The 27,975-nt window shown below is 43.0% G+C and overlaps 3 protein-coding genes across 5 annotated transcripts; all 3 read right to left on the bottom strand.

The window, feature by feature from the left end:
• esrp2 (epithelial splicing regulatory protein 2) lies at window positions 1-20,825 on the bottom strand. Of its 3 annotated transcripts, XM_076286963.1 has the most exons (17): window positions 20,683-20,824; window positions 20,365-20,517; window positions 19,659-19,787; window positions 14,591-14,704; window positions 13,936-14,050; window positions 13,710-13,805; window positions 13,259-13,313; window positions 12,966-13,076; window positions 12,746-12,878; window positions 12,591-12,633; window positions 11,192-11,493; window positions 10,628-10,858; window positions 9,832-10,030; window positions 8,612-8,819; window positions 4,303-4,492; window positions 2,384-2,484; window positions 1,441-1,569 (listed from the first exon to the last, which is right to left on the bottom strand). In XM_076286963.1, the coding sequence occupies exons 2-16, from the start codon at window positions 20,494-20,496 to the stop codon at window positions 2,398-2,400; spliced, it is 2,145 nt and encodes a 714-aa protein (XP_076143078.1). In that variant the 5' UTR covers window positions 20,497-20,517; window positions 20,683-20,824; the 3' UTR covers window positions 1,441-1,569; window positions 2,384-2,397. The 3 variants fall into 3 exon arrangements, with proteins under 3 accessions (XP_076143081.1, XP_076143078.1, XP_076143080.1); XM_076286965.1 differs by having other exon boundaries at window positions 12,966-13,073; window positions 20,365-20,824; XM_076286966.1 differs by lacking the exon at window positions 2,384-2,484 and having other exon boundaries at window positions 1-1,569; window positions 20,365-20,825.
• A 1,640-nt stretch (window positions 20,826-22,465) lies between these two features.
• Window positions 22,466-24,489, bottom strand: LOC143125465 (leukotriene B4 receptor 1). The gene has a single exon (XM_076286962.1). The coding sequence runs from the start codon at window positions 24,404-24,406 to the stop codon at window positions 23,333-23,335; it is 1,074 nt and encodes a 357-aa protein (XP_076143077.1). The 5' UTR covers window positions 24,407-24,489; the 3' UTR covers window positions 22,466-23,332.
• A 1,923-nt stretch (window positions 24,490-26,412) lies between these two features.
• On the bottom strand, window positions 26,413-27,840 carry LOC143126157 (leukotriene B4 receptor 1). The gene has a single exon (XM_076288065.1). The coding sequence runs from the start codon at window positions 27,753-27,755 to the stop codon at window positions 26,814-26,816; it is 942 nt and encodes a 313-aa protein (XP_076144180.1). The 5' UTR covers window positions 27,756-27,840; the 3' UTR covers window positions 26,413-26,813.
• Between the last annotated feature and the right edge of the window lie 135 nt (window positions 27,841-27,975).

Raw genomic sequence — 27,975 nt, 5'->3', positions numbered from 1 at the left:
TCAAGGAGCATTTTTGATTTATTGTCAACATACAGGAGTCACAAGAGAGAGCATTTCTAAACTCAAACAAGTTTCAAACTTGTTTACAGGGGAGGAAAAAAAACAAACATGCACTGCTGTTGCAGGCCCACTCATCCCTTAACACTGCCCCCTGAATGATGCTGGCATGGCAAAATCAAGAAAGAGAAACTGTCCCAGTTGCCTCGTCACAGTCTTGAAGGAACAGGACGTAGCAGGACGTTGCTGGTTTAAAAAAACAAACCTAAGGTAAGGGAGTGGATTGGGGACTGGGGAGGGCACTTTAAGTGTTTTTGACAAATTACATCCTCGAAGAATCAACTCAACAAAAGAAAAGCCTCTTTGATAATCTACTGATGACAATGAAAAGCATGCAAAACAGACAAAAAATATTCAGCTCCTGCTTCAATAAAATAACGGGGTTTTTTTTAAGGGGATTGGATGGATTAAACTATTAAATCACATTTACGAGACATGCAAGTCTAAAGAGTACACAGTTAGAGGCACATTTGGTCTATACTTGATTATAGCATCTGATACAAAGTATAAAAAGCTTTTCGAGTTCTACAGTGCTTTGACACTTTCTATAGAATAACATAACATCTTTTTCTTCTTACTGCAACAAAAAAGCACAGACACATTTGGCTTTGATTTTTTTTTTTTTTTTTTCGCTTCTGCACACAGTGGCTTGGACTAGACTGACCATCTAGTCAAGACAGTCATCAGTAGTGCTTTGGCTTTCCCTTTGCCCTCCAGTGTGCACTGCAAGGCTAAGTGATCAACAGCATATGGCTTTAATATTATATTGCAACAGCCTTGGCATGTCAGTTTTACAGTTACGGGGGAAAATCAAACATCATCCAAGGGACAAGCAAAGACATGAGTTTTAAATAGGAAGAGCTTTCCTTGTCGTAATGCAGCACTTTGTTCGGCAAAATAAACATCCCGTCAAACTTTGAGGGACTTCAATGCCTTTATGAATATTTTTTTTTCTTTTTTTATCGTCTCCACCACTAGAGAATGGTGTTAGTACAGTGTAGGGCCAGAAGAATCCATGCTCACAAGTCCACACACGCACTCTCTCATGCACACACTGACGCACACAGCACAGGCACTTTGAGCGAGACTTCTAGAGACACGTTTGTATATATAAATACAATATGTACATAAGAGTTTATACATGTAGCATGTTGGCTGTCCTCCAGTGGGAGTAGAAGAGGAGAGGAGAGGAGAGAAGGAAGGGAGGGAGGGAGGTGCTGGTCTGGTTCTCACAGAAAAACAAAGCAGTCGGTGTCAGGAGTGAAGTGGTGAAGTGCAGTCCTCTCTTTTGCATTTTTTTTTGTTTTCTTTTTTCCCCCCCCCTTCCCCCTTTCCATCCTCCCATCCTGGTCACTTGCAGCAAAGCAGGCGCACGGAGTGACCGTAGAGGTTCTGGTTGGAGCGCTCGGCCACGGCCCGCCTGGCCGCCTCCTCGCTGGGAAAGGTCACCAAGGCCTCGCCACTGCGCTGGCCACTCAGGTTGTACAGCACCAGGATGGCGTCGGCACTCAGCTGTAGCAGGAACCGGTCGGACACACACACACACACACACACAAACAAACACACAAACACACACACACACGCACAAACACACAAGGAGAAACAGAAAAATCTAAATTAGATATGCAAACGTTTGAATATTCTTATGCAGCTAAAACTGATCCCTTCTCAAATCCAAACTTCAGGGGAACCATTATACAAAAAGGAGAATGGACAGACAAACATAACATGCCAAGGTTGAGTCCGCAATTTCAGTAACACCCCAATACAAACATCTTATTACACCTTGCACAGATGATTAAGGTAAATGGGCATTATAAGAACAGATAACAGCTAGATGTCTTACTAAGAGCCCAAATAATAAATCAGTTTGCTATGCCATCACCTACGCCTCCAAACAAACACCCCAGGCAATGCTGCTTTTTTTTTTTTAAGGAATCCCACAAGCGAGAAAGTTCGCTCAAGAAAGAGTTCCATGTTAAACAAAACAGAGAACCAAGTAGCAGAAAAACTACTAAGAACAAAATTTTCACCACCCAAGAGAGATGGATATGGGAGAGGGAGTAGGGAGAGAGATGTTGAAAGGGAGGGAGTAGGAGAGAAAGAAAGGGAGGGAGTAGGAGAGAAAGAAACAAACACAGAGAGAGAGAGAGAGAGAGAGAGAGAGAGAGAGAGAGAGAGAGAGAGAGAGAGAGAGAGAGAGACATGTTAGAGGAGTGTTAGCGAGACGGGTGAAGAGGGTCATCGGAGCACGTTTCTGATTAGAGGTTAGGAGCTTGAGACCAGAGGTCTAAGGTGGTTGTTAGCAGCCATGCCGGGTCCTTACCTTGTGGGTCTCCCTTACAGGCAGAGCCACTCTTTTGGCTGGATCAGACTCCGTGCCTGATCGCTCATCTGAACCATGCTGCTGTACTCATCGGGAGCGTACTACAGTCACAAGTGGGTTTACAGTCAGCACTAGGGCCTTAGGATTCATTCATGCACACATACTGCTCATTCATTCGCTCATACTATACATTCATACATTCTCTTGTTCATACATTCATACACCAACAAGTTTCTAATGGTATCTACAGTATAACACTCAAAATTCACACAAATGCCTACAACTACAAGACCCATGAGACCCTAATTGTGACCCACAGACCAAACACACAAACATTGGTGACAAGAAAATAATAATAATAAAAAAACAAAAACATGGTCTACACACACGCGCACACACACACACGACACACTTCCACCCCCTACAAAGAATCACCTGCAAACAGCACATAGAATCCAAGAGGATGGAATCCACTAGCAAGACCTAAAGCAGTACAGGTACATCTAGACTAGATGAGCCAAAAGTCAAACTTACATTTTACAGTCTCATTCAAATACACACTGACTCTCTCATGTTGCTCTGCAACAAAAGGAGTTTGGCTGTTGAGTGTCAACAACAGCATAACCCACCTTTCCCTCAGGACACACACACACACACACACACACACACACACACACACACACACACACACACACACACACACACACACACATTAAATGACTTTTGGCCATTCTGAATGAGAGTGAGGACAAACAAAGGACCCAAGCCCAGTTCAACACAATAGAATGCACAGCACCCATCCCCCCTTCTGAAAACCCCTCAGCACTGCTTGTTAGAGCTCATACCGTCCTCTGAAGACTCCGCCTACTCAGGTGTCAGCCCACAAGGGAGAAAAAAGGTGGAGGAGGAGGTGGAGTGGAGAGGGGAGGGGAGGAGGTGGAGTGGAGAGGGGAGGGGAGGGGAGGGAAGGGAAGGGAAGGGAAGAGGAGAAAAAAGGTGGAGTGGAGAGGGGAGGGGAGGGAAGGGAAGGGAAGGGGAGAGGAGAAAAAATGCACAAGGGAGGTTCAACAACGTACAGGCAGGCTGAACCCTGTTGCTTTGGTTACATGGGAAGAGAACTTGGGCAGCCGCATAAGCGGTGTGGGGTGGAATTTCTGTCATGACACAATCAGCTCTGAAAACTGAAGCGCTTGTACTTATGGTAGCTTGCCAGATTCTTTACATTCAGTGCCAACAAGAGGCATCTTCACAAAAGAAACACCAGATATACTGTATCTATATACAGATATATAGTACATTCTAAAGTACTCTGGGGAAAAAGCTCCTTCAGTGTGAGACATGGCCAGACGTGTGTGTGTATGTGTGTGTGTGTGTGTGTGTGTGTGTGTGTGTGTGTGTTGGCCGTAAGTGGAGAGGGGAATTACGTGCCTGTGAGCGGTCTTTAATGTGGTCACTGTGGTGTCTGCTTTTCAACCAGACGACAGCAGGAACAATACAGAATGCTCATGTTGCTACTCCCTAGCTCAGGCTGCTGTCCATCTCCTTCACTGGAGGGAGGCGGGGGGGGGGGGGGGGGGGGGGCTGTACACGATGGGGACTGGGGCAAAAGGAAGAGTAGGGAAATGAAAGCTCTGTGGCCTAACGCTTGAGTCACCCTGACTGACACACAGCTACTGTGTATTATAATGAGTCAGCGCCGGGTCGGCTTTGACACCAGTCACTAAATGCAGGGTGGACCAAATCCCATTCACAACAAGAGCTGGATAACAGCACTGGGGGGAATGCAGGAAAAAAAAAAAAGTGATCTATTTCAATGACCGGTCACCTGGAAGTCTTGCTAAAACAAGGCTAAAGCTGAACGCAGACTTCAGAGATGCTTACGATTCTTATAAAGCGCAGTAAAGAGATCAAAAGCTCACCTGGTAGCCCTGGAAGAAGCTGAGGATGTCCTTGACGCCGGCGTTGTAAGGCAGGCCCTGCATGCGCACCAGCGCCCCGTGCTGCGCTCCGTGTTGGAGCATGGCAGGGCTGGGCTGGGCAGCGACGGCCGCCGCCACAGAGCCCGGGGGGGCCGCGAAGTAGCTCACCGTGGAAGGGGACACGGGCGGACTGAGGGGCCAGGGGGGAGGACACACACACCAAAGATTAGTGTGAAACTGAGGAAATGGTGGACAGTGGATAATCACGTCGATACTAGATTCCTTCCTCTATCTGAAACTAAGAGGACTCCTTTCTTTCCTCCCTGAAACTAGCTAATGGCTAGACAAGTTTACGTTCATTTTTTTTTTTTTTTATTACATATTACGGCTATAGATTTGCTCACTCGTTTCATAGGTCAAAACATAACTTGCAAAATATTTTTTTCTTCATTTGGAATAAACAATAGACTTTGCTGACTCTGAACAGTGACATTTATTTGATCTCCTATGAATAATAGAGGGAGAGCAGATAGCTAACAAACGTTCAGAAAAAGTCCTGTTGGCAAATTTGAGGAAAAGTCGGTAAAGGGGCTATTTCACACAATTATTTGTTATGTTGTAGGACAGGACAGGAATTACCCCAATGACTCAAGTAGCAAATGAAAATAAGCTAAAATTAAAATATAAATTGAAATAATAGCTAAAATTCAGTATGACGGTTAGAAGCAAAATAGATTCCTTGATAATAAATTGATAGAATAGTAGGTGACTGCTCATTTTTCTGTAGAAAGTACTTTGTCACTAACTATTATGAAGAGTTGTCAGTTCTACAGAGGATTTACACTGTATTTTATTTTACTGTAAGGGTGACTGTGCTTGCCTAGTTAAAACATCTCACTGGTGCTCTTTCCTATCATTCAAATTCCAGCCATGCAAAAAAATGGAAGAGTGTGCATATTTGAGGGTTGCTGAAGAGTGCTATGGAGATTGCATTATTTGCAAAGAAATTAGACAAAATATCCTTTATAGTGCAACAAAAAGAAACATTCTCCAGTGCATCATTACTGCATATGACTCTGAAAGGGAAGTGGACCTAGGACAAATCCTCAGCTATGAACTGATTAATGTCCCTGTACTGTAGCTATTGCAGATAGCGATGGTTATTTGTGAAGTGGAAATAAGTCTATCCTCACTCAAGTGCTGTCTAGCAATGTGGAATGTCCAGTAGTGATCACTGCAAAAACTGCTCATTCAACACTGGTAATAGATGCTCAAGATCTAGTTATGTCTTTAGCAGGGCCCTAGTCACCATAGACATTGAGGGGGACGTGTCCCCCCCCCAATATTCAAATATGACCAAAATGTCCCCCCCAATATATGGACATAGAAAAATAAATAAATAAAATCTACAGGAAACCAACAACCACCATCATCTGAAATGTAATCAAACATAAATAACGCACAAATTAGTGACCTAGTGATGGTTCCAGAGTAGCCTACACCCCTGAGTGGTTTGACCTGGTGGTTTTCCGTTTTTCTAGGGTGACTCTCTCTCTCTTTTCAGTTTGTGAAAAAGAGGACATAAGAGAAAACACTGCCTCAAAAGGCTATTTTGAACTTATTTGTGAACGACAGAGGAAAAACGCAATGCAATTTCGCTGTAAACACGTTTGAGGCTCTAGAATAACAAAATTCTGGACGATTTGTAAGGTCTCAAAGAGGACATGTCCTGGAAAAATCTGGTCACCCTAGTTTTTCGTTAGTGGCGTGCGCTATCAAAAGCTTCCATTTGCTGCACCCTACCAAAGATCCTTGATTACTGTACTAGCTCCGCTTTAACCCTCTCTGATCCTACTGCGGTGAGGTAGGGCTGGCAACGATATCGCAAAAGCTCACAATTCTCACAAAACTTGTTGGAAAGGTGTAGCACAGGGTAAGGAAATCCCATACATTTTTGGAGCCGATCAGACTCAAAGGGAACTTTGAAACATTTTCCATATTGTAACCTATTCTCGCAATGATAGCGAAAGTGAAAAGTTTTATTTTAAATGAATGAATGAATTTGTGAAAGCCTGTGTGATTCATTTCTTTCACATGTCTTACACCATAAATAATGCATTCATATGCTAGTACTAATGCCAGGAATTACCCTGTTTATAGGCCTCTTAGAAATGGTTGTTGGATCTTGCATATTATTTAGATGCGCACTCGATCGCGCATCCATGCAGGCAAAACGTAGGAATCAAATGTGGCGACGGCACACAAGTTGGAAAAAATGTCGTAACAACTTGTTTGTGATTTTTAATAATATTTTGTGCATGGCCCTCAGACCCCACCACAGATTTGGTCCCCCCCCCCAATGTTGACATCATGACTACGGCCTTGGTCTTTAGGACACCCATCTGACTGCAGCACATGTATGCAGTATGTATGCAAAGTATGCAGGAAAGGTTGTAAGAAACATTTGTATTGTTAATTGGTATTTGTTATGTGGTAGCAAATAATGTTGACTATCAAAGAAATAGACCTAATGTAGGAATGCACACAGATATTGCAACAGATACACTCAGGCCAATCCAAACTTTTCTCATCTGTTGTTCCTCATTGGTGGAACACACTGCCAGTTCCTACAAGGGCAGGGTCATCCCTCTCCATTTTCAAAAAACTCCTCAAGACCCATAGAAAACATCTCCTTTCATAGCACCACTTACAACAAGTCTTGCTGATGCTAGCACTTACCAGCCGTCTTGAACTGACACTCAACCGTTTAAAAACAGCACTCACTGATGCACTTATTCGTACTCTATCGTTTTTAAATTGTCCTAAAATTGTTGAGAGAATTGCTTTAAAACTTAACTGTTACCATGTTGTTAGTCGCTTTGGTTAAAAATGCGTCAGCCAAATGTAATGTAATGTAATGTAATGTAATAATGGTGTAGGCCTATCTGATTAAGACCCAAAGAGTGGTTGAAAAGTACTTATTAAATAACACTGGGAGCACAGAACTACAGAAAAGACTATCTTTACTTTTTTCCCTTTGCAACTGTCAAAGAAATCCCATAAACACAGGAAGGCCTAGGGTATCCTACATCAGATGACCTAAAGATTAAGCTCTTCTGCATAGCATTAAGTGATTGGTATGCAGTAATTTGAACACTGACCTTGATCTAGCCTACTTTGTCTATTTAAAGGTAATTTATTGCCAAAACATCACACAATATAAATGAGCTATAACGAACAATAAAGGACTTAATCACACACAAACTACTATTTTACTGACTACAAAAATAATAATTATGTAGGAAGTTTAGAACTCCTCTCCTTTGGTCAACCCAGAATTGACCAAAAGTGCACCAAATTCAACACCAATGACTCAATAATTCACTTGGAGGAGGCCTGCTTCCTTTCTTTTTCCAGATATTTTAGGATTTGGATATCGTTTCAGTATTGAGTATCAAGATATTTATGGCAGGTATTGTATCGAAGTCATAATTTTGGTATCGTGACAACACTATGACAGAGCCACTCTGTTTTCTAGATGTCGAGGATCGGAGGCTCTACCACCAACAAGTGATGCTGCTCAATGGCATATTAGAAGAGCACATTATCAAGCTCTAGTATGGAGGCAAGCACACATACCAAATCCAGTGTTACTAGAAGTAAAATGTTTTTTACTTGCCGGTTGTTGCTGATGGTAGATGCAGTTCTGCATTAGGCTTATTCCCGCTATATAAGTTCATATGTACTGTAGGATATATTCTGAGTTGAAGGTTATCTGTGCAATTTGTTATTGTGATGAAATGCATTAAACACCACGAGTGACTCACTATGTTAGCAATAAAAATATGGTTGTGTTTTGATTAGAATTTCCGAGTTTATCACATGTTAACTGTAATCATGTTCCCATTAAATATGTTAATAAACTATAGTATGGCTTCTTTAATGCTCAAACATGTATTTAGAGAACACTTTTATTTGGTTTTAGTGATTTACTTTTGAAATCAACCCAATTTAGGGAAAAATAAGCAAAAATAATCGCTATTGTATGTTAAAATGCTGATTATGCGGCTTAGAACTCAGAATTGAGCTTGGTAAAGACAATATTCAGAATCAGCACCCTCAAATTAGGTAAGAAGGGTGGTTTACCGACTTTTCCTCAAATTTGCCGTCAGAAGTTCTCTTCTGTGAAGCTGCTCTCCCTCTATAAATGACTACTGGCATTTGAAAACGGTTTGACTTCATTCACAGTGAATAAGACCTTGATGACACACACCACACACACAGACACACAGCAAATTTGGATAGTTACCTGGGGTAGTAGGCTGTGTAGTTCATGTTCATATTCATGTAGAGCTGGGCGTGTGGCTGCGGGGGATAGTAGGCCAGGGTTGGGGCGGCCGTATGCGTTGGCTGGGGAGTTCTCGGCGTGGCCAGCAGGGGGGTTTGGTAGAGGGCCGCCTCAGTGGGGAGGAGGCCTGCAGGGCTGGTGAAGGCAGCGTACGTCGGGGGAGAGAGACCTGTGCACAGGACGTGGAGACGTCATCAACACCAGAGCACGGTTATTCAGTCACAAAGCAAGGCTCAACTGTATGCAGAGAACAGACAGCCTACATGAAGTGAGCAGGGCCTTCATTAAGCCTTTAAGAAATGGCCAGGTAATGTAAACATCCAACACTATGTGCAGGAGAGGACTGGGCAAAGCACTCATGTTCTGGTGGCAAGGACACAGGGAGGGAAAGAGACTAAACGTCCTTGGGGAGATTTGGGTTAAGTGCAAACACACACACACCCCCACAGAGAGAGCGAAAGCGAGAAGGAGCAAGAGAGAGAACAAATCGCACCTCCCCAGATATTTACACACAAACAGGCTGAGCAGGGCTATGCGGGAGCCTATGCATTCTCCCTCATCAACACTCTGGCTGCAAAGACAAAGGACTCTCCTCCCCTCACCCACTGACCCTGCATACGACTGACCCCAGGTTGTACTGCCCCTACAAAGCCCACTGTAGACCCAGTAACTCTTGCTAATCATTACACACTAATGATTACAGCAAGGTCACTAAGCCAAAAGGAGATCTCTCTGGCCAGTACATGGTCTGGCCCGACCGCTGCTGACACAGGATGTTTGACATTGTGTGGTTTCATAAAGGGTGACTGCAGTTGCACCAGGCCGGGCCATTTCTTCCTTGAAGATAAATTGGAATCTTATCTCCAAACGGCTATACTGATATGAATGGCAAATACACCGGCAGGGCACTGGGCACAACCCTGCTTCACTCAGTCAGCAGTCTGCTACTGTCCTAGCTACTCTGGACCATCAAACCCCAAGTGCCACAGCACATGACAATCTATAGGTTATTGTTCCATTGGGGGAACTAGGTGAGGGTAAGAGATAATTAGCATTCAAAGGCCTTAGCATTTCAGTCAAATTGACGTATATTAATCGACTGAATAGAAGCCGGGTCGATTGCCAAGCGGCAATGCCAACCACTACACCAGGTCTACCGATGTGTGAACAGGAGGACTTACAGGGTAGTTTGCAGGGTGGAGGGGAGAGGCCACTGCGGTTGAGGGTACCCCCCATCAGCACGTAGCTCATTTCCTCGGTGGAGCACTGGAACACCTCGACGTATCGGTCCTTCATCATCTTCTTGTGGCACTTCTGCGCCACCATGAAGGCCCGGTCAGCAGACTTCATCTGTATGAAGGCATCGCCAGATGGGCGCCCCTATTGGGTGGCAAGATGGATTGAGAAGAGTTTTACTTGGACTCCTACCTGGAAAATCTCATCAGTAAAAAGCCTGGCAAGTGTTTGAACACTCCGGCACAGCAGGATGATGAGTCTACACAGAAAAAATGGACTTAGTCTGCAATTGGCTTTCAGTCTGGAAAAAGTCTGCAGAAAACTACACTGCTGTTGCACACTGCGATTGTGCTGCATAGTATTACTCGTAAAGTCAGGCAAAGATGAACTGTACTGCAGTTCATGTACAGTTTATGTCAATTGTCTACTCTAAGATCTCTAAGAAGTACTTTAAGCTTGTACAAGCCATTCATGCCAATAGTTGGAGTTTTTTTTATGCATTCCACGTGTTAATATGTATTAGATTGATGTTATTGTTCCTTGAATTTCCCCTTGGGGATCAATAAAGTATCCATCTATCTATCCATCCATCCATCTAATGAAGTGTGCGTACTTGTACAAGAGTCAGATGCTTGCTGAGTCACAGCAAATTTATTTGTTCTGAAGAAGCTTATGAAATGGACAAGCTTGTACAAGAGGAGTCACATTAATTCGGTTGAGCGAGCTGGCAGAGTCAGTCACCTGCTGGTTGAGCACCATGTGAACCCCGTGGGGCTTGATGTCGATGGTGTGCTCTCCCATGAACTCCAGGATGTCTTCGATGGCGGCGGTGTAGGGCAAGCCCCGGAGCCTGACACAATCCCGCGTGGTGCCTGTTGCCAGGAAGGGCGGGGTGGCCAGTACAGGAACCGGCACCATGGGAGGAGGTGGCAGGGTGGAGATTAGAGGAGTGGACATGTAGCGGTTCAGCACCTGAGAATACAGGGAAGTGAGAATGCCAATGTTGAACAACGGAATTGTTAGCTGATTAAAAACAATGCAGCGTGAACATTATGCTTCCAGAGTGCAGCGTTTTCACACATAGCTAGCTATGTGTGAATACAACGACTGAAGAGAAAAGTGACAGTAGAGCTATATAACGTCCTTAAAAGCTGTTTACTAGTCTGCTACAATTTGTACTTCACCAGCATATAATCAACGGCAACATATTGAAAACAGAAAAGTTATTCTAGCTTAGTAGATTTGACCACATGAAAGTTGGAATTCTTTAGGAGAAAGTAGTATTCGTTTTGCGGACCAACATACCTGCTGCACCTCAGCGGCCGTGCTGCGGAACAGCTCGATGTATCTCTTGCCGAGGATCTGCTTGTGCTTCTTCAGGGCGTTCTGGGCGTACTCCTCGCAGGCAAACAGCACAAAGGCGTCGCCCGTCGGCCGCCCGTCTGGGTACTTGACAAACAGGAGCCCGTCGGTGCCGTCAGTCACTGGGCTCTCGGGGCCCAGGAAGCCCAGTGCATCCTGGGGGGTGGAGGTGAAGGGCAGGCCACGCATCCGGATGATCACCTGGTTCTCTTTGGACAGGAACTGAGCCACCTCGTTGGATGTGCCTACGGTAAACAGTTTGGAGAGGTGAACGTCAATATCTCGTAGGACACACTGAAATGCCAAGCAACAAACACTTGCACATCAACTTAAGACATTTCTGGCCAAAATCCCTGAACATGAAAATGTATGATGTGAGCACAATCAAAGTTGGCTTGTGCAGACTCGCAATGTACGCAATGAAGTTCCAAATAAAATGTACTGCAGGTATTTTCTTGTACTCTATATTACGTGAATGATTGTCACACGTATTAAGGTTTTGTTTTCTGGGGGGGAAATGTCTGGCTACACAATTATGGTGGGAGATACTAGTCAAACATTATTGATCTGTTGGTGTCTGAGCAAAGTCCTGCAGCGTATGTGTACGTTTATCAGGGTTTATCTGCCGAGTGAATCTGCCTTTGCTCCTTCCTCCCCCAAACACACTAATATCGGCCCGCCCTTTGTGTCTTTACACCCCCTTTGTGTGGTGTCAGAGCCGGGCTTTTCACCGGCCGCCTGCCCCCCTCTCTCCCCTGGGTATCGGCGCTCTCTGCGCGGCCCTGGCAGGGGGCTGCCGCACACAGGTGAGCACAGGTGAGCCGCTGTTGGACGGGAGTAGAGTTTCCAGCAGCTGGCCACAGAGAGGCAGGTCCAGGAGCGTGCTCACAAAGGCCCTTTCATTCCCACAGGATAAGCCTCTGAGAATGAGCCCTGGGGAAGAGCGTGTGTGTGTGTGCGCATGTACATAGTGTGTGTGAGTCCGCATGTACGTAGTGTGTGTGTAGTGTGTGTGTGTGGATGTACATAGTGTGTATGTAGTGTGTGTGTGTGTGAGTGTGTGCGTGCATGCATGTACGTAGTGTGTGTGTAGTGTGTGTGTGTGTGGATGTACGTAGTGTGTATGTAGTGTGTATGTGAGTGGGTGGATGTACATAGTGTGTATGTAGTGTGTGTGTCGCTGGTGTCACAGGACGAGCCTGACTGCACAAGCTCTCACTATAGAGTAGCCTGTCTGTGGATGCGTGGCATTAAGGTCCTGCACGCATGCAGCAGGTAGGGGGGGGGGGGAAGGAAATCTGGGCAGATTGAATTTAATGTGAGCTGGCACACAAAGTCTCACCTCCAGCAATCTTCAGGAACTCCTCACCACTGGCCTTGTAGACCTGCAAAGATAAAAGACAGACTGGATCAACAAAGGAACAGCAACAACCAACCAGACAGAACCTCAAAATGTTCCCTACTCACAAGACCTTAGGTGTGCAGTGCGAGTCTCACCTCTATGTAGCGGCTGCCCATGTGGTGTTTGTGACGCTCCAGTGCCATGTCTCTGTGCTCAGAGTTGATGAAACGCACCAGGGCCTCGCCATTCCTCCTTCCCTGAGCATTCAGACACAGAGCAACACCACCCCTGCCACACACACACGTTAGACATCTTTTTTCATACACCAAAAAAAATGAATGGTCAAAATGACATAAAAGATGTTGCATTACTTACTTTGCAATGTTGAGGCCCTTGAAAAAGCGTGCAATGTCCTGGTCGGAGGACTGCCATGGCAACCCCCTGGCCCGGATGACCGTCTCACTGTCCACTGCTTCAGTTTTGCTGCTGTGCCACAAGCAGTCATTTACTACAAATGCTATTTGGATTGGTCTAAGCACATAAGCACATTCCCACATACAGTACACACACGCAGGTCCATATTCAGGCACTGAATTAACAATTATGTGGATAATTGGTAATATGACAAGCTGTGAAATGCAAGCTGGAAAATCCAATTTTGCACTTACCATGCTCCTGATTCAAACTTGTACTTGACAGCTTCAAAACCTGTGAACTTGTGACCTGCAAATGGTATGACAATTTTGGTTATTTGTGAAGCAAAGGCTCCCTGATATGATCATAAATGACCTACATCTAAATTTCTAAACTTTCAGGCCAGTTTTCTGGTCTGTTTTTTGTTTTGTTTTTACAGCCAACATGCTCTTGCTTTTCACAAAAAGGGCAGGGAGACCCCATTGTCAGTAGCTGAATTCTTGACTTCTGCCAGTGCGTTCAAACATGAATCATCTGCATGTCTCGGACAAGCAACAATTTGAACCCAGTCACTCGGGCTGCACTTGGTACAGGTCCACACAGGCTGGCAAACTGCCTCATCTTATCCCAGCATTCCAAGCCACAATTAATACACGTGGAGACTGGTGGTCTGAGTGGGTGGATGGGTGGCTGTGGTTTACTCACTGTAAGGCTCAGCCAGGATGTGTAGTGTGACCTGGACCATGTTCTCCACCTCTGTTGCCCCCGCCATTTGATCCGTAACGGGAGGTATACATACATCTGCATTCATACGGTTAAAGGAAATGCGGACAAAGGCTTGAACAACTTTGAACAGTTCAAATAAATATGCTCTTCAGCACAAACAGTCATGGAGGCGTTAGCACTCCTATTGTGGGAGATGAAAGGATACAGTCCAGCATGGATGGCAGGGTGAGGTCTTTGGCGGGGCCTGCGTTGGGACAGCATTTGTAAAACTCTTTCTTCAAGTCCACAAAGGAGTAAAAACACTCGGGCAGGACCAAATTCTGGAAAACAGCCGACAGTCAAGTGTCACCTCAAAACAGCACGAGTAGAATTTCTTTACTTTGAACACAACAACTCTATGGGAACTTCAAAATGGTATTGAATACAAAGATTGAGGACAAGTCAGAATCGGTCAAGACTGGCAGGTGTCTAGCATATGCTACAAAATCTCAGACTCTGACAAATAAACCTACACGTGTGGGCCGATTATGAAATGTGAGCATTACACAAAATACTGCCAAGAATGGCCACATCACAGTCACAGAGGAGCACATGATTTCAACATCATGCGCTAGTCACTAGCATGTGCAAGGCCAATAAAGACATTGGGGTTGCAACATCCCACTGACAAATATCTGGACACCTCATTGTCTGTAGGACCGTATTTCCATTATCAGTTACATTTACATTACATTTAAATTCACAGGATGCAAACTACACATTGTGCAGCGTGCAGTGCATTCAAATCCATCAGGGGACAACGTCAGTGGTTTACATGTGGCGTGTGCAGTGCTGGCGTGTGGTGGAGCCACCAGCTTTACCTTTTTGGAAGCTTCTGGGTGGAGAACCTGTCGAATTATCAAAGGGCCATCAACGCACAGCGTGTAAGAACTTCTGCCAAGGGCTTTCACTTCTGCAGACACCGACTGCTGGAACTACAGAGTGGGGAGTGTGGATAGGAAGGAGGAAAAAGAAAAGAAAATAACCAAAAAAAAAAAGAGGTTACTTGGAGATAATATGGCTGACACATAGGCCTTTTAGCCTAAGCCATGTGCATGCTTGCTTAGGTTTCCATGACAAAAACGATTCAACAACATTATAGAAGTATTGTTTTAACAACACCAGAGAGACCAATTGTCACAGAATAGATGTTTGTAAAGCATCTAAAAAGCACCTTGGGGCTTTTGTTGTAGTTTTCAGCAAACAAAAACAGTGTTTATATTGGAGTTTGACTCATTTCTCAAGTCATTAAATCTGCTGTAAAGACATCTTAGGCAATACATTGTGTACAGGCTGTTCTCTGCTTGGTAGGTGTGGGCTTTACTGTGCAGGTGTGGGCTGGTTGGACAGGTTTCACATTTGGCACACAGAGGTTGCCATCTAGCTATCACTAGAAGATCAAGGATTTCAATGAACAAGTGAAACGATAACTTGGGCTCCTCAGAAACAACAGCCAGCACAGTTCTTGCCATTATACACACAATACCTTTGTTTAGTCACAAACACCACCTTTATTTGAGTCAAATGCACTTGTTTTGTAAACTTCTTCCTGATTGCTGTGTTAGGTCACCAACAACCCCCATCACCCAATTGAGAACAAAACGAAAAGGGAAAGCCCTCCAACTCTGATCCAAAACAAACATTTTTCTAAGTGCATAAAAATGATTTCTTGTCAGGTATATAAGCACAGGCTGCTTGCTTAATTAATGTTAAACCATCATGAAGACATACCAACAAGACACCTGGGGTAAAAAAAAAAAAAAAAATATATATATATATATATATATAATAATAATAATAATAATAATAATAATAATAAAAAATATATATATAAAAAAAAAAAACACTGCAGACATCTTTTGTGTTGGTGTAAGCAAAATAATTAATTTATGAGCAGAATTCTTTCCCTTTTAGTGTTGTCAGTACCGGCATGTACTTAATCACCCCACCCAAGTGAAAACAAAACAAAGCACCTTCAAAATTTGACCCAGAAAACAATCATTTGCCTTTCATAGGAAGCTACTAATGTGGAACCGCCCCACTCTGCCTCTCTTTCAAGCTCACGTAAGAGCAGCCAATCAAATTTCTACTTTTTGGACACAGCCTTTGGCTATTAACGACAGGTCTCAGACTGAGTGATTTGAAGCACTGTCGTGCCTCAGCATGCTGTTCTATGAGAGAGCAAGGGAGGGAGAGAGAGAGCAAGCAAGAGAGAGAAGATAAGTCTGACTCTGGCGGTTAGCTGTGGTCATTCAGTTACAGAAACTGCTGCTTCTGAACAGAGGTCATCAACCTGGTTTACGTTATTCTCTTTGATCATATTTAGGGGCTTAACTGTGTTTCACCAAATTTAGTAGACCTGAACATGACCTAGCAGAGCATGTGCGTTTCTGTGAGTGTGAATATTAGTAACGTCATTCATTTAATGTCCCAATCGTTTCCAACCAAAGTCCAATAGTGGCTGACAATTAAGACAAAGTGAAAGAATGTTTGTGACCCTTCCCAATGCCATATGTGCTATGACGTTGGATAATGGCACTTGTGAGAAGGTTGTAGCATTCTGACTGCCAACAAGAGTTAGATCACAGGTTACTGATTGATGAGCCATCCCAGCATGCACGGAGGAAGACAGCCACTCCTATTGTGGCCTACTCCACATTTCATAATGGCTAGTGATAACATCTGGCTCAAGCCTGATACACCAGCCACACAACCAGTGACTTCAGATACCAGAGGACAGCTAGGAAATATAAACCCCAGTAGCAACCATAAAAAAAGGCATCCACATAATCATCTCAACCACATTCAAGTTGTATCAGGCACTACTACTACACCACCCTATGTCAAGCTGAGGGTCCATCATAGCTGCATAAAGCAATTAAGTCATTAAATCTTGTAAACATAGATTAAGCAGGTAGTTAGAGCTTTTAACAACAGACAGACAGAGGCATGATTAGAGAGGGTGGGGTGAGTGCGGGTTCAGATTGTCAGGGCGTAATAATCTCATTCAGCCACATTCTTCAAGGTTCTTCTGTAGACACACCCGACGCTGTTCCATCTAGTCAAACAGGACTAAGAGACCAAGCTCACCAAAACCGATGCCAAGGCTGATTACCACAGTGCAGCACAAAATGGCAGCCATGTCTGGAGACCAACCCATGTATCAACACAATAAGTAAATACCAGCGCTGTAATCCTGACCCGCGTCCTGTTCTGCAATGCAGGGACATAAGGGGTTGGCACAATAACACCCCCGCATGACACCCAGTCACACTGTTTACTCACGGCTGTTTTCACAGCTATGCGGTCCCACCTTGCGCAAATCAGCCCTGGGGATTAGCAAGTGCAACACAAATGGTTTAAGGTATAATTGACACACCTCAGGCCTCACCCTTTCTGCCATTAGAGCTAAGTCTCAAATGAGAGCAGAGACGGGTGCAGGTAAACGTGTTTTAGGTGCTCTTCTTTCTGCCTGGGGGCAAACAACAGCCTACATAATGGGTCAGAGTGGAGCGAAAATGCAAAAAAACAACTTCCTGCTGTAATAACAGCAGTAAAGAAAATGACTCAAAAAGCCAACTATAAAAGATGGGATGGAATTCAAAAGGGATCAGGCACCAGTTTCATTTTCTCATCTGAAATGATAGCTGGACATTGTGGCGGTGCAGTCAGTGAAAGTGACACAGTTGATCTTTAGCACCCATGCTATTGATCAACTCTTCTCGGACGAGGGATGTTTGCTCTGTGGCAAGGCTGACGTGTTTGTACACTGTGGCCCAGGCCAACACACAGAAACACAGAAGGGGGGGGGGGTTGCAAGATAAGGCACCAGGAAGTGCCAGGACAGCTGGGGCATTAAAGGCACAGTAACCTGGAGACTTCACAAACTAGACCGACAAAATCTGAACTCCCATTCACTCCCATTGAGTCGAATCTGACATTTACCATCAAATGCCACTACAAGATATTTTGATGTTCACACACGTTGCCCAATGTCTGAGCATGTACACGATTTATCCACACAAATCGTTCAACTACAGTAACGTACAGCACAGGAAAGACACACTTATGTCAGTGCGTGAACTCCTTAATGAAATTCATGACCTTGATGCTACTAGCACCTGGCTCTACCGGTTCAGCCACATGAACGTAACATGGATGGATTTGCATTTTAGATCTGCTGTCCATCCCTGCTAGTCTAAAAAGCCTGGGAGCCTCGTGCTTCCTGTAGTGAGGCGAGGCGAGGAGAGGAGAGGAGAGGCGAGGCGAGGCAGGTCTCACAGGCTCTGGCTTGCTCCCTGCCAGGCTCTAGCTAGGGCTTGCCGGATCAGCTCTGGCTAATTCGCACAGGTGAAGCAACGTCACTCCTTTCCCACAGATAGTGTTCTTCAGCAGGTGCAGAGAGCAAGATACACAAGATAAGGTGCCAGGGGCCGTAAAACTACCTCTAGCTCTATCCCTCCTCTCCAAACGAGTGTCTTCCCCTCACTCACATATTAAATCTTTCAAGTGCTGGTGAAAAAGCCAAAACTCAAGTGAAGCAAGTTATGGCTATGTGTGGACCTGTGACAAATTGGCTACTATCAAATTATGCAAATGATTTACAGTGGGTGAATAAAAGTTTTAATGAAAACATAAATAAATGAAAACACACATCTATCTATAAATCACTATGATTATGTGTAGCTCAATAGTTAGTTAGTGGGGGGCAAATCAAGCAAAAGTGGGAAGTTAGAATTACATGTGCTTAAAAGCGGTCATTTATAATAACAAAATAACCCTTCTCCTTATTTACTTTTCCTAAAGACTTGCCACTGCAGCCGAACTGTTCAAATCAATATGGCAACATAAATAATCTTGATCACTTGAAAGAACACATTTCACAATTAAGTGAATGAGTGCAATTGATTTTACTGGTTAATATTTACGTACAAGAAAACACTGCAGCTACATTTGCGAAAAGGGGCCAATCAGTGGGAGCCTCATCTTAAATAAAAACATCAACTTCATTACACTGAGCTCTAGTATCAACGATTGCTGGGAGGCAACACAGGCTAATCTCTAACCGTATAGAGACCGTAACCTTTTGAAGGGAGGACAAAACAATTAGGGGTTAGTATACGAAATAATGGAGGGCAGGGATGAGTTTTCAAACTGCAAACACATTCTCTCAGCACAGAGGTGGAGAAACACGTTTGGCAACATGCGCTTTTGACAAAACATACCGGCACAGGTTATGAGGAACCTAAAACTCATTCACATCCTGGTCATGAAAGACCCACCTGAGTCTTAACAGGGCCAAAAGAAAACACCTCATCCACACCGTCAGTGGACCAACAGGTTGTGTTGGTTTCTACCCTCACTCTCTATACCCCCCACTCTCTCTCCAAAAACAAATCACCCCAATTTCTCATTCCCACCCTTGGCCAGCTTCTCATGCCTCCGTCTCGTTCCTACCTGTGAGAGGGCTGACATTTAGAGGAGGGTGGTGCACTCCCAGGTAAACATTCCGCCTTCCAGATGTCTGTGGAGTGCCTCAGCCTTAAAACAAGACCGGACCTGCTGCGCTCTCTCCCCCTTCCAAGCCTCTGGCACTGCCCTGCCCATCTTCCCACAGCAACTTCTAGACCTACCAGCAGTGGAGATAGTGACTTTCTAAAGCTTACTAAATATGATTTGGCACTCAAGGATAGGCCTACCTTCAGACATAGGCAACATGCTATAGGCTATTATGCTAGGACCTGATTATATTTAATTCGGTATGAAATATATGTGATAATACATTCTTTTAAAAAAATCTTGAACCACAAAGCACTAAGGAAGCGCCACACCACCTGAAGTCTATTTCTACATCGAGCACAGCAGGTCATCAGTTGAAATTCAGCTCACCTGTTGAAGAACGCTGTCCAGTGGTTCGGCCTTCAAAAGTTCGTCCACGGTCAGGCCGGTCTCCTCTTTACATTGTTCTGTTAAATCCAATGAGTCCGGCTTTACTAGACGTCTCTGAAGTTTCCCCACCTGTTAATGAGACCCAGGAGTTCACAGCATGTTGCTTTTTTGCAACATTGAGGTTCATACACCACGCACCGAAGGCCTACCACAGAAATACTAGTTATGCCTGATCAAAGCTTACGGTCTCCCTCTCAAACACACCAAGAGAAGCCATGTGCAAAACACTGCAATATAACCGCAAGATATTTTTATTATTATTAACAATGTAGTGGCAAAGCAGTTAGAACTAATTCGTCACCGGTAGCCTATACGCTAATAACAGGCTATGGCTCTGACATATTCTTAAAAAGGTACGTTTCTCTCACCCTTATTTTCAGTCTGGGTTAACTTAGTGTTAGATTTCTATAAAACACCATGCAAGCCAATTTACATCCAAGGCCGACACAAAGAGTGTTGTGAAACTTTGTGATGGTCGCCCGTTTGTTTGTCAAACAATTTAACCCCGCTTTACAAAACGTCTATAAACGTACCTCGTTAACAAATATGTCAGCTGTCAAGGTAGTATTTTAATTATGGGCTACTTGTATGGCATTAAATAGTGAACCACGTTTAGACACCTTTCAACGGGTCAGAAGGTCCGTACCTTTTTCTCATGTAGATCCACAATTTGCCACACCAAGAGAATTAATTCCCTCTCATCCGAACCCAGTTTACCCCCATTTGCACCAGCTGTTGCCCCAAAGAACACCACCAGAGTATCACTGTGCGAAGCCATCAGGGACCACAAGGGTAAAAACTACAATTAAAAGCAAAGACCAAAAAAAATAACACGAGGGTTCACCTTCCTCCAAGTGATAAGAGAAGCAAACAAAAGAGCTGGAAATTCAATTGCAGTAAACGAAGAAGAAAAGGAGATTATTTTCGAAGAGAGGACGAAAGAGTTTGCGACCACAGACTCTACCTGATCCGGTACTTGTGTGCTCTATCCAGAGTTACTGGTTTAACTGGTAAAGAAGGTTGGAAAAAAATCGTGGTTTCTTTCACTCTAACCCCATAACAAGCCCTAAGGGTTTTTTCTCCTCCTCGCTATTTTTTTCTTAGTTACCTGCGCTTGGTTCTGCCTCTCTTCTTGTAGTCAATCTCCCAAGGGAGCTGGTCTATTGGCTGTTTCCAAAAGGTGAGGGAGGGACGCGATAGCACCAATACTATGTAACCCAACCTGATTGGTCTATTATGTTGAAAGGAAGTTACCACATTCGAGAATCCATTTTTCCCTTCGCGCTCACCTTTGCAATTATAGGTGCGCCTCTGTCTCGGTGACATTGTGCGCCACCTATATGCAGCCCTATTAGCCTACTAAAATGTTCTTTCAGACCAGTTCTACTTTTGGCATAGTTATATTTTGTTTGTTATGGTTGTCATACTTCACAATGGCTAATGATAGATGTGCTAACGCCAAGGTAGATGGTAGAACGTTTGGACATGTAGCCTACCATTGCTCAGTGTATTTTTTGGCTATGTGTTGCTATGCAGGCAATATGTAAAATAATGATACAATTGCTAAAAATCCATGATTGTTAACCCTTAAAGGAGTACCGTCACACCGGTGTGACGGGAATGTTGGGAAATGAACGTTCTAACGAATATCTGAGTTCATTGAATTCAACATAGAATGTTAGAACCTTCAATTGTTGCGGAACTTAGAATGTTCAAAAACCTACACCTTTAGACAATATGACAGTTTCTCTCATATTGTCCCGCCACCCTGCTTGATTACAGCACTTTGCTTCACTGACATCAGTAACTAAAATACTTTTGCCCATTTGCCCTGCAGTGAAACCAAAAGCTGGGTATCATCAAATCATTGAGATCAGAAAGGTACAGTAGTGTTCCCTAACATTCATTTGTAGATTGAGGTCATAATGTGCTCATCAACCATACATCCCAGCCACCCCTTCTATCTAAACAAGATCATGAGTCAGTATAGTTTTCAATGTCACATAGACTTATATTTCATTATATGTGATGTCTTTGTCTTTCTTATCATGACATTTTGGATTTGCAAATAACTTTGAATGAATCCAAATGAAAGAGTATATGACTTTGTATCTGAGGAATACTCATATTGTTACCTTTCTCTCTCTTGAAAATTAACATGAACAGCCAGGCAGGACACACTCTCTCTCTCTCTCTCTCTCTCTCTCTCTCTCTCTCTCTCTCTCTTTCTCTCTCGCTCTTTCTCTCTTACACACACACACTGTCTTCCCTCTCTCTCTCTTTCTCTCTCTCTCTGTCTCTCTGTATTATAGCTGTCACCTCTCTCTCTTTAAGTGAAACTAATACAGGCGGGGCTTATGTATGGCCAGACGGAGCACTCTTGAGCCTCTTTAGGTCACCTCTCTCTCTCTCTCTCTCTCTCTGTCTCTATTTCTCTCTCTCTCTCCCTCTCTCTCTCTGTCTCTCTCTCTCTCCCCCCTCTCTCTCTCTCTCTCTCTCTCTCTCTCTCTCTCTGCCTCATGTCTGTTTGTTTTTTCACTCTCTCTCTTCAAATGATCAACTGAAACCTAGCTGGAGCAGATTGATAGCAAGTGTGGCCAGACAGTAGCCTAGAAATCTAGCCAGACAGGGCACTCTCAAGTCTCTTTGGGATTTATGTGTGTGTGTTGACAGACTATGTATATGCTGAAAATATATTGAAAATGCATACTTGCAAATATACATTCAAGGAAAACAAGAGAAAAACATAGTAGAAAAAATATTTAATGCATTTGTTTTAAGGCTTTCTCATTTTTACCTTGCAGGATAACAGTATACTATAGTAACAACACATGGATGTTGTAAAATTATTATAAAAACAAAAATAAAAGGTAGCTTAAATTACACAATATTCCTAATGAACTCTCATTTGTTTTAGCAACTCTTAACAAAAACAGTGCGTCTGGAGGAGCCATTTCCTCTTTTCACACACATGTGCACGCAACAGTAGTTGTGAAATCCACAGAACTTCAGAACAGAACACGCAAGTAGCGTGCATAAAAAGCTTGCACCACTGCACATTTAAAAACCCTGTGTCAGCTGTTCATGGTATCAACCATGGTTGAATCTTCAGTGTTCTCACAACTATTTCTACTACCTGTTGTTGTTGAAATTACTCAAAAGGACCATATGCCTTTCTAAAAAAGACTAAATCGTCAGATTCAAAATCACGAACATTCAAAAAGATCTCAATTTTAAGTGCTTAATTTGTTGATACAGTATAATTTGGTGATTTAATAGTCCTAACATTTCAAATGTAAGTGTTATAATTTTAGGATGATTTATAATATGAATATGAAGGTTTAAGGTAATTTATACACCTGTGTACTTCTGTTTTTCTTGTAATGAGTTATTATGACTTATGGATTCATTATATGTTGGTTTGTAAAAATACAAAACAGTAAGCTAAAAAAAAGTAAAAATAAAAAAAATACAAAAATACAATACATTATTTTCCAAATTTGCATTAAAATGCATTATAATCAATTCCATAACAGCACATAAATGATACTTTCCTATGCGTAAATGTTATAAATTCTCAATAAAAACTTTTACAAATGCACAACAGTAAAATCTCATAAAGTTGAGGCCTGGTGACAGATGTCCGGGAGGTCTATTTGAGTTTTTGATTCTGTACAACACTGTGAAGACTGGGTGTGAGAGCTCTGCCTCTTGGATGTGAAACATAAGTCTTTATTCCCCTCACCAGTAGCTGTACTGGAGATATGGCGGAAAAGCTTCTGTATCCCCGTGTCGCGCAGTGAACTTCGAAATGACCGCGCAGCAAAGACATACAGCACTGGGTTAATAGTGCTGCTGACAAATGCCAAGGCCGCCGCAAAAAACATCATGGTCTGTCTAACCTCCTCCAAACGTTCGGCCGCCTCTTCATGAGATTCTTGGATCCCAATGTAAATCAGGGAGAGGATGTTGCCAATGTGATGAGGGGTCCAACAGATGACAAACGTGACAACCACCGCTGCAATGAGACCTGTTGACTTTCGCTTGGATTTGAAGTTCATCTGCGCAATGCGGCTATACAGACAGCCATAACAAACCACCAAAACGGTAAGTGGAGCGACGAAGCCCACAATGGTCTCCAGCAGCACATATATAATTTCTTCAGTGTCGGAAGTGTACTCCCTAAATGTACAAAGCTGTTGGCCTGTTTGCTCACCCAGCGCTTGCGTGGGAATCACCGGAATGCTGAAGAGAAAGGCCGCCACCCAGACACCAAACAGTAGCTTATGAAGCGCTTGTTTTCTTCTCCAGCCAGCTGAGGCAAAGGGGTAACGAACAGCCACAAAGCGCTCCACACTCATAATAGTAATGAAAAACACACTGCTGTACATGCAAGCATAGACAAGATAGACCACGGCCTTACATGTGACCAGCCCAAAGATCCAGGAGTGGGCGAAGGAGTAGATCCACAGGGGCAGGGTGATGAGCACCATGAGATCCGCAACGGCCAGATGGAGGATGAGAATGACCGTGTGAGAGCGCTGCTTGATGTGCTTCAGGATGGTCCAGATCACAAACAGATTCCCAGGAGCGCCGACCAGAAAAGAAAGACCTAAGATAACAGAAGCCACCACCAGCCCAGTCTCTGGACTGGACTGAGGCTGACTATCCATACCCACACTCGCCATGGTCACAGCAAGGTTTGTCGAGACTGTGCACCCTTGGAAAATGCTGTGGCAGAAGACACAGTTTTAAAGACAGCCTTCACTTCCTTCTTTTGAAAAACAGAAAGTAAGAAATTATGAACAGGGAAGATGCTAAAAAACAGCTTTGGTCAATGCTGTGACAAAAAAAGCAGACATTCATGTTGAGAAATTATATATGATTTCATCATTCCATGGGTTTCTCATAGTTTCCCCAGACAAACAGATATAAAGAGTATCTAATTAATAACAAAAAAATAACAATGCTTTACCAACAAATATTTAACTTGATTTGTTGAGTTAGAAGCATGCATTTAATTTGACACACAATGTAACAATTTACATAAGAAATAAAAAAAAAACTTTTAAGACATAATTAAACACACTTCTACAGCTTCAGTCAACCAAATTAATTTATGGTTTCTTGTTGTGTTTGGCTGGACGTGAGAACATATCTGTGTGCACATGATACGGGAGAGCTTATGTCACTCAACTACGTTGAAAATGGCTTAAGTCTATACTCATGGACAAAAAGTGTGATTTGTTGTTTTTTTGGCTTTTACAAAATGTACTGGTTCTTATATTCTTATTCTTATATTTGTATGGAAATATATAATTAGATCATATTACTGGTTACCTACATATAAGAATTTCAGTGAATTAAATATATTTTATAAGTACCCATGAACAATTACTGTGACTGAAAACAAACCAGCATATGCCTTAAAATCTTCTGTTACTTTGTTTTCAAAGGTCCGCTATTATTTAACTGACTTTGCACAAAAGGCCACCAGGTAAACTTTTTTATGCCAGAGGTAACATTAATACTCTGTCTTTGCATCTGCAATAAGATAAGATTTTACTGCACAGAAACAGTGAATAGTGAAAGCAATACTGATGCACTAACGGCACTCTTTGTGGTAACATTCTGGGCCTGGTTTCGTCCTTTCTCACGATGGTGTATTGAGCCAAGGCAAAAATAATATGAACCACAATATTGCAGTTTAGGTTATCATGGTTAAAATGTTTGGTTAATTTGCTCAACAGAATGTACAAAGTGATACAACATCATGTCCACTTCCTGAGTTTGGTTCCAAAACTCTGTATCCGCCATTTTAATGAATTTTCATAAATATTTATTTACATTTCGCAAGTAAGTTCAGTAGAACTGCTATTGGGTATTGTTATTTGATTTACCTTTACTCAATCAAAACAACAAAACAGCCATTTGATTGCTAATACCTGAAATACACAATTAAATAACATGACTTTTTAATGTTTTTTAAAAATGGAGATATAGCGTTTTGGAACCAAATCTTCACATATTCACATATTCCTCTACACTACTCTGGAAAAGCATTAAATGCAAGCATTACATATCATTTTCAACACAGGCCTACAAGATCAACACTAGAGTGGTTCTGAACCTTCTAAACATCTGTAGCTTTGTCTTTGTCTGATTAACTTGAATACTGTAGATTCATTTCTCATTCTAATAAAGTATTTTTTTTTTTTCAATTTCAAAAATTTAGAACAATCTCAATGTTTCTTTATTTTTTGGTCAAATCATCTCAGTCATTGATGCATTAACATTATGTGTTGCATGTATTTTCCTAACATTACAGTGCATGAGTATGATAAGTATGATGAGCCTTTGAGTATAATGAGTCTGTGCGTGGAACCATAATGTGACACTTACTGGTAGGAATCACTAGGAAATTGCTTTTCTACAGACCTGCAAGATCAACAGTACAAGTGGTTCTGAACCTTTTTTAAATGCACATTTGTAGCTTTGTCTTTGTCTGATTGACTTGAATAGATTATGTTTACTCTTAAATGCTCATTCTAATGAAGCTTGTCTACATTCAATTTCAAAAAGAGCTTAGCAAAACCACACAGCGCCTTCCTCATTCTGATGAAATGATCTGATAAAATGGAACAGTCAGTAATGGACTAATGAGAACAATGTTAATGTTTGTTTATTTTTGGTCAAATCAGCTCAGTCATTGATTCAGTCATTAACATTCCCACTAAACATTATACATCATTAGACGTCTGGACATGCAGATCATGTCTTTATTGTGTCCGTCTGTCCAAGACCAATTCTGGAAGACTGCAGGATGTGCAAACTATAGGTCTATTTTGATGTCTAACCATGACCCCATGCATTTGGACTTCAATAGGACTATGTAACCTATTTTGGACCTTATACAGAGGTTCTGTGGATGTCAATACTGGACGTCGGGAAAAAAGACGTCATCTGGCGTTACAATCTGCACCTGAAGTTGGACGTCCAAAATAGGTATTTTTGCACAGTGGGAAACATCAGGAAGTATGTGTGGGGAAGGCAGAGGAGGGAGGGACCTATCCCTCCTGTAACCTGTTATATATCTTATACTTCAGTTTGTGCTGTGCAATCTTGAACCTTTGAATTCTCTTTGGCTTTTAAAGAATTGGAGGCTATGTCAAGGAACAGTTTCACAAAGCCAGACCTCCTAAGTCCACCCTGGAAATTTCGTGCCGCAAAAGCATACAGCACAGGGTTCACAGAACTGCTGATAAAGGCCAGGGCGCCTGCAATGAGCACAAAATTATCTCTGTAGTCTGGTGTAGAGTCAGAGTTCTCCGTGGACAGGATGATAACGTCGATGACATTGAGGATGTGATGAGGAAGCCAGAGAAGGGCAAAGGCCACCACCACACTGCTGATCAGAACAGTTGACCTCTGTTTGGTGGCGGAGTGTAGCTGCTTTAGCTGTGTGGCCACCTGACAATAGCTGATGGCCAAAATGGAAAATGGAATCACAAAGCCAACAGAGGATTCTAGGCAGAGGCAAAACAGCTCTTGTTTCACAGAGGTATAATTTTTGAAAATGCACTGAAGAGTACCATCATCAGACTCATCCACGTAATGGATCAGGATCACTGGAATTCCCAATAGAAAAGACACAAACCACATGACTCCCAAACATTTGTACAGCATATCCAAACCTTTCCAGCCACGCATTTTGAAAGGGTAGTGGATGGCCACGTAGCGCTCTATACTCATAATGCTGATGAGAAACACACTGCTGTACATGCAAGCGTTAATGATGTAGGTTATGGCTTTGCAAGTAGCGTTCCCAAAGATCCAGGAGTTTGCCAGGGAGTAGATCCACAGGGGCAGGGTGAACAGCACCAGAAGATCCGCGACAGCCAGATGGAGGATGAGCACCACTGTGTGGGAACGCAGCTTGATGTGCTTCAGGATGGTCCAAATCACCAGTAGATTCCCGGGAGCCCCTACCAGGAAGGACAGACTCAGAATCATGCAAGCCACAGATGTACTTGCCATAGACCACTCATCCAATGCTGTGCTATTGAGGTTGGAAGGTCCGGAGGCATTCGTGTTGCGTGCTCTAAATCAAATCAATGTTCACTGGTCACACAAACCATTGTCTACATTAGTTCCTTTTGAATTGTTCTTACTCAGCAACCCTTACTTGTGATTCACTTCTGCAAAACAGGGTGTGTGTCTACTTATGTCACAGCAGTGTCAGGAAATACCCTACTTA

The sequence above is a fragment of the Alosa pseudoharengus genome, unplaced genomic scaffold (assembly GCF_046254945.1).
Source record: "Alosa pseudoharengus isolate Yale_2024_CS ecotype anadromous, Long Island Sound unplaced genomic scaffold, YU_APseudo_1.1 YU_APseudo_1.1_scf_16, whole genome shotgun sequence".
NCBI lineage: Eukaryota > Metazoa > Chordata > Actinopteri > Clupeiformes > Clupeidae > Alosa > Alosa pseudoharengus.
The sequence above is the reverse complement of the archived record's forward strand: the minus strand, read 5'-3'. Positions and strand labels throughout refer to the sequence as shown.

Bases quoted from the DNA above. Each gene is read 5' to 3' on its own strand.
- esrp2 (XM_076286966.1), bottom strand. From the start codon at position 20,496: ATGGCTTCGCACAGTGATACTCTGGTGGTGTTCTTTGGGGCAACAGCT. The intron at 14,705-19,658 runs GTGAGCTGAATT...CCCACTCTGTAG, and splicing joins TGGACAGCGTTCTTCAACAG to TTCCAGCAGTCGGTGTCTGC. The intron at 12,879-12,965 runs GTAAGTAATGCA...TGTGTGTGGCAG, and splicing joins AAGGGCCTCAACATTGCAAA to GGGTGGTGTTGCTCTGTGTC.
- LOC143125465 (XM_076286962.1), bottom strand. From the start codon at position 24,406: ATGGCGAGTGTGGGTATGGATAGTCAGCCTCAGTCCAGTCCAGAGACT.
- LOC143126157 (XM_076288065.1), bottom strand. From the start codon at position 27,755: ATGGCAAGTACATCTGTGGCTTGCATGATTCTGAGTCTGTCCTTCCTG.